General features: G+C 51.2%; 1 protein-coding gene across 5 annotated transcripts; it reads left to right on the plus strand.

Annotated features, from left to right (window-relative positions):
• The first annotated feature begins 303 nt into the window (after nt 1-303).
• Nucleotides 304-8,077, plus strand: Osr2 (odd-skipped related transciption factor 2). 5 transcript variants are annotated; one of them, XM_069991815.1, is made up of 4 exons: nt 304-670; nt 4,610-5,405; nt 6,611-6,710; nt 7,496-8,077. In XM_069991815.1, the coding sequence occupies exons 2-4, from the start codon at nt 4,750-4,752 to the stop codon at nt 7,676-7,678; spliced, it is 939 nt and encodes a 312-aa protein (XP_069847916.1). In that variant the 5' UTR covers nt 304-670; nt 4,610-4,749; the 3' UTR covers nt 7,679-8,077. The 5 variants fall into 5 exon arrangements, with proteins under 5 accessions (XP_069847916.1, XP_069847917.1, XP_069847918.1 ...); XM_069991816.1 differs by having other exon boundaries at nt 7,578-8,077; XM_069991817.1 differs by having other exon boundaries at nt 4,825-5,405.
• The last annotated feature ends 448 nt before the right edge of the window (nt 8,078-8,525 follow it).

The following is an 8,525-nucleotide window of genomic DNA, read 5'->3' on the forward strand; positions in this document are numbered from 1 at the left end:
TGGAGGGAAAAGTGGCAAGGAGAAGGAAAAGGGTGGGCGTTGTCTTTGTGAGTGAGTTTTGAGTTGAGTCACCTTGGGCTCAGTGTCTCAAGCAGCAGAGAAATCACCAGCAAACCTGCGCCTTTAAGACTCAGTTGCTATCCAAACACAAGTAAACAGAGCGGACCATTAGCGGGCTCGCAGGGTGGGGAGGCGGAGCCTGGGCGTCCCAAGCCCCACTCTAGCTGGTGCAGCCCGCCCGAAGGGGAGGCGGGGCCGCTACTAAAGCCTTGGACTCTCGGCCCCAGGCAGCCTGGGGAGGGACTCGGGCAGGGAAGGAGCTGGGCGCGCAGGCTGCTGGAGGGTGATGGCCCTGCGAGTCTGCGGGCTCCCTCCTCACCCAGAGTCGGAGGCGAAAGGCTCTCCGAAACCCGAGGATCAGGGCCAGCACTGATCGCAGAACCTAAGCACCCCGATCACCACCACCCTGGGCGTCCACCGACTCGGACAAAAACAAGGATCCGCACTCCCTTCCGCTCCTCGGGGTCCTCCAGATATGTACCCGGCTCTCAGGACTCTGCGCGGAAAAAGAAGTTTGCCCAGCTTGGACCTAATGACCTCGCCAAGCTGTGCGCCTGGCTGCCTGGATCTGGTGTGAGCGGCGTTATCCAGGCAGACGTTTCTGCCGGAGGTGAGTGTCTGCTCTGGGAAGGGGGCTGCCTGCAGACGCCCCAAGGAAGGAAAGGTTTGGGTGTGCTAGAGGTGCTTAGCTTCTCAGTCTGGCGTGCCTGAAGATTAGAGGTTGTAAAAAGGACTCGTCTGGTTGCCCTGGTGGGGCATTGTATTTCGGACTTGCTTGGATCCTGAGCACATAACCGCAGCTAACACCTAACAGCACACACACACACACACACACACACACACACACACACACACACACACACACACACACACACACACTTTTTTTCGTGCATTTTGGGACATTTCAGAAATCTAAGCGTTTGGTAAGATTTCTTGTAAAAGCAGATGGACGTCTGTTGAAGTCAAAGCCCAGTCTCACGGCTTTTCTGTCCCGGCCCTAAGAAAGTCTGGGTCCACTCTGTTGGAGCCGCGGCTGCCGCGCAGCGCGTCGGGGCGGCGAAGAGCTGGGACACGTAGAGCCTGCCCAGCCTACAGCTCCGAGGGCAAATTTCAAGATGGATTAGTTCGGTCCTAAGTAAATTTACCAACCTTATGGTGGCCTTTTGATTTTCTTCCCACTTCAGTTGTGGCTGAGAGGGCAGAAGGCAAACTCCCCAGGGGCTGAAACGCTTGGATTCAGAAGAAATAAGTGAGAAAGGAATTTGCAGTGGAGGGGGAAAAAAAGGAGAGAGGAAAAGGTGTTGGCCGAGGCAGAGGTGGTTCGATCCCTCTACCTGTTAGAAGAGAACAAAAGAGGGCTGGGGTTTCCCGAAGCAAAAGAGCACAGACAGCTACTTTCTCTGCTCAGCAAACTGCAGTTTGTAGAAAAACAAGAGTGTATATATATACATATATATGTGTATATATATATATATATATATATGCCAGGAGATGGAGGGAGCAGAGAAAAACAAACCCAGATTATGCGGAAGGCATCTTAATTTAATTAACTCCTTGGGAAGACCAAGGCGCTGCAAAGGGGCAGGAACTTCACTGCCCTTTTCTCTATTCACCTGATCAAGTCTCTCTCCTCATGTTTCAAAAATAATCTTTGATCTCTGAATCATAGGGATTTCTATTGTGCTTTGGGCTGAAATTCATTGAGTTTATCCTTCCACCATTCCTTTTTTTTCCCCCTCCAGAATCCAATAGAGGCGTTTTAGAAGAAGATTCTTAATTACATTATTTCTAGAATTACATTATTCAATGTAACAACACCACAACATCGTTACCAAAAGTCGAGGCTCATTACCAACTTACTATGTACCTTTCATTCCCCAATGGTTTGAAAGCTTCACTGGATTGAAATTAATATGTACACATCTTCCTTGCTGACAGCCAGTGAACTGAGTTTTACAAAACTTTGAACATGCCTGGAAATTCCTATGAAGAAGACTGGTGAAAGAAATGTGGCCTCCACTCCACCGAGCTATTTATGCCTGTAGAGTGGTTCAGCTTTCTTTCTTAGCAAAATTGAAAGTAGCAAGTGGTTTGAAACAGGATGGTGGAGAGATGACAGCAGTCGTTGGAACTGCCTGAGTGTGGGCTCAAAAATGAAAGTACTTTAGATCTCAGCATTGACTTAAAATATCATTTGACATATGTTTCCAGAAACTCAACAGGAACATGCACATCTAAACTCCCTAATTATTTATGGCAGCAGTGTTTGGCAGTCGTTTAGGGTTTGTGAAAGGGTTTCAGAAGGTACCAATGGGTCTTCTGTCCTCTGAGAAGACACAGTTTAATTTGCCCTGCAAGTGAAAAGGAACACATAGCATGAGGTAGCGCTTCAGTGCCAACATGAAACTGAGTTTTAATAGAGCCATTAGCTTCTGTATGTTCAGAGGAAAGGGAAGGAAGATGGCATTCAACTTTCTGCCAGCAAAAATGAGTGTTGTAACTTGGATGGCACAAAGTCCACTAGGTAAATTTGGAATTCAACATCACATATCCTTTTAGTTTTGCAGTCAATAGCCCCCGTTCTCCCCGCACTCCAGCCCGTGGTAGCAGTTGTGCTTTGATTCCCGTGTTTATTTCTAAGAACCCTAGTCTGGGAATATACCCAAATACTAATTTCAGTTTCCTATCTATATAGGAGAAGCTGCTTTTCAACACTGGGGGGAGGAGGGTGGATACATTGAATCTCTGGGAAATCCTCATTTCCTAAGGAGAAGGAAATAAAGATTAAATTTATTATTTTTAATGGAAGGGGAAATAATCAGATAGATTGCCAGGAATGCTAATGGATTCTTCTCCCTCCCCCCCCCCCCCCACTCCCTGACTGTGGAGGAGAGAGGGTTTGAGGGCTGCGGCTGAACAGAAGTGAATAGTGATTTGTGGTGGGAAAGTTTATTACTTCTGGGGGTTTACAGTTTCGGTTGAATGGTCTGACTGAGACCCTCTGACTGTTGTACACCTCTCATTAACTCCCAGCCTGAACTCCCAGACCGCATACCCACCAGGCAGAAGCGGTTCGTTAATAAATCTCTGTCTCCGAGCTGTTCCAAACAGAGGAGGAAGGTGCGGGCCCCACGGAGACAGCCAGATTCTGCCTTGCCAAAGCGCTGTGTCATTAGCGCAGCCGCTTAACTCCTGCCCGGTACACAGTCACGGACACCACTGCACAACGCACTGGGGCAAGAACACTCAGGTGCGGAAACCTGGCCAAGGCTCTGCGCTTTCCTGCAGGGGTCCAAAGCCTCAGGTGGGGCCTTTGGTGGTGCCATATGGCCTGCCTGCCCGTCTCGTGGGAAAGCGCTCAGCACTGAGATGCCGCACTGGGCGCCCAGCCCCGCTGAAGAGGGGTTGGCACGAGGAAGCCCTGGGCCCACAGTGAGAACAGATGTGTGCTCTGGGGACCGGGGGTCTCAAGTCAGACCTCTCCGTTGCCAGCGGAGGGGGGTGGGGGCATAGATTGAGGCAGCTCCCTGCTCAGGCGCAGGCCCGAAGACCCCAGGCGACCTTCAGGGTGGCAGCTGTACCAACGTGCCCCAGGCCGACAAAGACTCACTGTGCCCGCCCTGCTGCGGCTACCTCGCTTCGCCTTCCCCCCCCCCGCCCCCACGAGTCTCTCAGGCTTTTCCCCTCCCCTCCTCCCCTGTGCATGGGCCGCTCCCGCCTCCTGAGAGCTTGGCGCTCAGTCTGGGAAAAGAGGTTTTGGCCTCTGGGATGTTCTTCCCCTTTCTGCGCCCCCCCCTCCACCTCCCTGATTCTGAACCATCTGGAAGGGATCTTGGTCGGGGACGGGAGGAGAGGCAGCCCCTGGGAAGGAGGAGGGGGGATTCCAGGCCGAACCCAGCTCCCCCTTCCTCCCTCCCGAGGTGTCACTTTTCTTTCCTGCGGCCCCGTCACTGCTGATAAATGGCACTGAGGCAGGGGAAGGAAAGAGAACACCTCCGAGGTCAGCTCCGGGCATATCGGAAGGCCCAGAAGGACAAAGCATGCCCCCTTATGCCCTCCCGGGGAGTCCCCCGCCCCCCGAGTTGGGGGAGCGCGGGAAGGGCGGCCCGCGCTGCGCACTCGAACCCCCAGATCGGACCCACAACCTGCAGTTCCACCTCCACCTCCTCCCAACCCGGGGGCTCAGAGGAGCTGCTGTGCCCGGGGGGGGGGGGCTGCTGGCGTTGGTGGGGTGGGAGGTCACGGGTGACGGACTGGAGACCGGAGGGGATCAGTCTCCTGGGACTGAAGTCTTCCTCTCGGTGCGCGCCCGGAATCTCATCTTCCTATGGGCGCCCCACCCACCAGGAATCCCTACCTGCCGAGCCCTGAGCCCGGCCTGGGCTGCGGCCTCCCTCCGGGCAGGTGCTAAGTCGTGGCCCCCTCACGGTTCCTCTGGGGAGTCTTGGAGGAGAGTGGTGGCCGGGGAACCTAGGAGAAGATGCCACCTGCGCTGGGCAGCTTAATAACCACCGTCTCTCCCCCTCTCTTTCCCCTGCCATTTTTTTAGGGCTTTCTCTGCGTTGTTGTTTCTGGGATTTTTGTTTTGTTTTGTTTTTCGGTGTGTGTGTGTGCCGAGACTCCTACGCCCACCGCCCGTGAGTCCTGGAAGAAAGGGGCGTCTCACTACGCCCCCCAGCATCCAAGAAAATGGGGAGCAAAGCCTTGCCAGCGCCCATCCCGCTCCACCCATCACTGCAGCTCACCAATTACTCCTTCCTACAGGCCGTGAACACCTTCCCCGCCGCGGTGGACCAGCTGCAGGGCCTGTACGGCCTCAGCGCTGTGCAGACCATGCACATGAACCACTGGACGTTGGGGTACCCCCACGTGCACGAGATCACCCGCTCCACCATCACCGAGATGGCGGCGGCCCAGGGCCTGGTGGACACGCGCTTTCCTTTCCCGGCTCTGCCCTTTACCACTCACCTGTTCCACCCCAAGCAGGGGGCCATTGCCCACGTCCTCCCTGCCCTGCACAAAGACCGGCCCCGTTTTGACTTTGCTAATCTGGCCGTGGCCGCCACGCAGGAAGATCCGCCTAAGATCGGAGATCTGAGCAAGCTGAGCCCCGGGCTGGGCAGCCCCATCTCCGGCCTCACTAAATTGACTCCGGACAGAAAACCTTCCCGAGGGAGGTTACCGTCCAAAACGAAAAAAGAATTTATCTGCAAGTTTTGCGGCAGACACTTTACCAAATCCTACAATTTGCTCATCCACGAGAGGACCCACACGGACGAGAGGCCGTACACCTGCGACATTTGTCACAAGGCCTTCCGGAGGCAAGACCACCTGCGGGACCACAGGTGAGGTCCGGCCGGAGGTTGGGCGGGAGAGGGCGGGTGAACGTGGCCCAGAAAAGCCGAGCCTGACCCTCCAAATGCCACTTAAACGCCCGCTGATCTAGACTAAACCCCACGCGGCGCCCCCACACTCCCAGCCGGCTTCAGCGAACCCCCAATATTTACTCCCCCTTCCTTTTTTCTTTTTCTTTTCCTTTTTCTCTTTCTTTTCCTCCGTCCCTCCCCTCCTTCCTTCCTTCCTTCCTTCCTTCCTTCCTTTCTTCCTTCCTCTCTCTCTCTCTCTCTCTCTCTCTCTCTCTCTCTCTTTCTCTCTCTCTCTCTCTCTCTCCTTTTTTTGTGCAGCTGGCTCCTGCCGCTTTGGAATGAGGGAGAGTTTTTCTTTGGTATTATTATTTCATTTCCCCCCCCCCCCTCCAATCCTTGGGCAGAAAAAAAAAATTCTGGTGTGTTGGCCTTGGCCTTGGCTCGTTATCCCATTTCCTCTCAGTGGGTTCTCCTTGGCGCCGGGACACGAGCACCGAAAAGCCGAGAGCTAAGGGATCGCACAGTCCTGCTTTCTGGGGACCTTTTCTAGAACTCTGTTTCTGGCCCACTGGATGCCCCTCTCTCCCCCCCACCTCCCCGCCCCCAGTAGTGCGCTCCCCACCCCCAGCCTGCCTCGGGGACCCTTCCCAGCTGCAGTTTTAGGGAATCTTGAGGTCAGTTTCCACCTTTCTTCCCTAAACGCTGCTTTAATGAACCACAACTGGAGAAACACCCTAACTTAAGTGTTTTTGCAGGGTGTAAACAGGTCTGGAGGAGGGTTGGTAGAACCTTCTCCGGAATCTACCTGCGATTCCCCCGAGGTGGGATTTCAAGAGATAATTTTAAAAATCAGTTTTCCCACACTCCACCCTTGCTTTATATCCTGATTTGTGCAGTTTAAGTCTCAGAGAAAAACCGTGAGGCCAAGACGGGCTCATTCTGTAGGATTTCGAGCTCCAAAATAGGCCAGAGAGGGCGATCAAGGGTAGATAAAGCCAGCCGAATGGGTGAATGTTTTGAAGAGTCTGTTAGTTGAGGTTAACCATAAACAGAATCACACAGAAAAAAAAATACATTAAAAAATAGAATAGAAATTCGGTTTCTTTTATCTTTCTACGGTTTTGCTTGGGTATTTGTCAAAAGGGGCAAGCTATTTCAATGAAAGCTTATATATTGATTTTCAGGTATATCCATTCCAAAGAAAAACCCTTCAAATGTCAGGAGTGTGGCAAAGGATTTTGTCAGTCTAGAACTCTAGCAGTTCACAAAACTTTACATATGCAGGTAAGTTTGTTTTCTTGCTTAATGACAGTGTTCATTATTGTTGTTTTTTAAAATCATTATTGCTTTATAAATGGTGTTGGAGGTAGTCTGTTCTTAAAAGATTCTATTTAGATCTGTTTTCTACATTCGGAAAAGCAGCCTCTTGGCTTTTTTTTTTTAATACATAAACTTAATCTTAACATCAAGCCATTTTATATTTGTATTAATAAACAAACAGGCTCTGTTTATAGTAAGTCCTAATTTTAGAATTACACTTAAAAAACAAATCCGATCTGCCCTGCATTGAAAGCTTTCCCATTTGGGAGGAAATAAAGGTAATTTTGATAATGGAGGCATGGTGAAATCCCATATGCTGTCTTTCCCAGGGGCCTCATAATTTGCAGCTTTCAGAACATGGAGGAATAGTTTAATTTTCCAGCTTGAAGAGGAGCTTTATTAGCCGGGAGAATGTGGCTCCTTAAGAGTGGATTAGAGGTGGTTTTTTTTTTTCCTTGCCCCCTTTTCCTGCCCGTGACACGGAGATGAAATGTGAAGAGTTGGAAAACACAAAGGCCTCCGCGGTGGCCACGATCGTGAGAGTCCTCGGGCCTCCGCGGTGTGCCTGCCCGAGTGTCCTCAGGATTGGAGGATTAGCAGCACAGATTTGTTCCTGCAGGTCCCCTCTTTTGTAGTCACACGCTTGTTATGTTAAGGCTTGAGATACCGATAAGACAGAAACGATTGAGAGAAGGGTGTGTGGTGGTGGTGTGAAGGATTAATCCTTTGCTTGCTTCGCATCTGAACAGGAATCTCCACACAAATGTCCCACATGTGGAAGAACCTTTAATCAGAGAAGTAACCTGAAAACTCACCTTCTCACCCATACAGACATCAAGCCCTACAGCTGCGAGCGGTGCGGCAAAGTGTTCAGGCGAAACTGCGATCTGCGGCGCCACAGCCTGACTCACACCCCGCGGCAGGACTGCTAGAGAGGCCCAGGATGTCCCGCCCGCCGCCCTGCTCCCCTCCCCAGACACCTCGCTACGTCTCCCACCCGAGGGTCCCGCCCCACACCCTTCATTGACCCCCAGCTCTGCCCTTGCTGCAGCCGCACCTGCAGCTCCAGGGAGTTAAAATGTTCTTCGGGAGGACTGAGAACTATATACAAAGCCACACTAGAACTGCACCCCCTTCACCAAGCGCACGTGCTAGTTTCTTGTAGATACTCACAGCTCATTTTAGAGCTCTGTACATAATTGTCGTGGGTCTTCGTGTTGTTGTTTTTGTTGTTGTTTTTGTATCTTGTCCGATGCACCTAAATGTGGATAAAAATGGAAGCCAAATTTATCTTGAAAGACTGTATTTTCAAAATAAAACTTCTCTCGTTTGTTTCACCACTGCTGCAAAACAAAATGTCTTGCGGTTCAACTGCTGGTTTTCCTGGGGACACTGAGTAGAAGGCCTCTGGAAATTTTAAGAGGGCAGAGTATTATTTATTGCCAGATTTTAAAAATAGGATTTTCTGCTGGTTCTCTTACTGAAACTTTAGCCCTTTCTGCTTTTGGACAATGGTACTCTGGAATTGGACAATTGAGCTGTCTCTTGTTTTTTGATATGAAAATCCTAAGTATTTTTTTCAGGTAAGTACAATATATGAAATATTACTGATGACATGGACTCCAGTGGCTGCCCTCCTTGGGTGGGGGTGGGGGAGAGAGCACAGAGCAAGAGAAGAGAAGAGAGCTTCTTGTCTATTCATTTTCTGCGAGTCCTTGACCTGCTGTCAAAGTTTACGATGGGCAACTTCTCTTACCATTAGACTTTGAACACTATGAT

Source organism: Dipodomys merriami, unplaced genomic scaffold (assembly GCF_024711535.1).
Source record: "Dipodomys merriami isolate MVZ:Mamm:240054 unplaced genomic scaffold, mDipMer1.0.p SCAF_4, whole genome shotgun sequence".
Classification (NCBI taxonomy): domain Eukaryota; kingdom Metazoa; phylum Chordata; class Mammalia; order Rodentia; family Heteromyidae; genus Dipodomys; species Dipodomys merriami.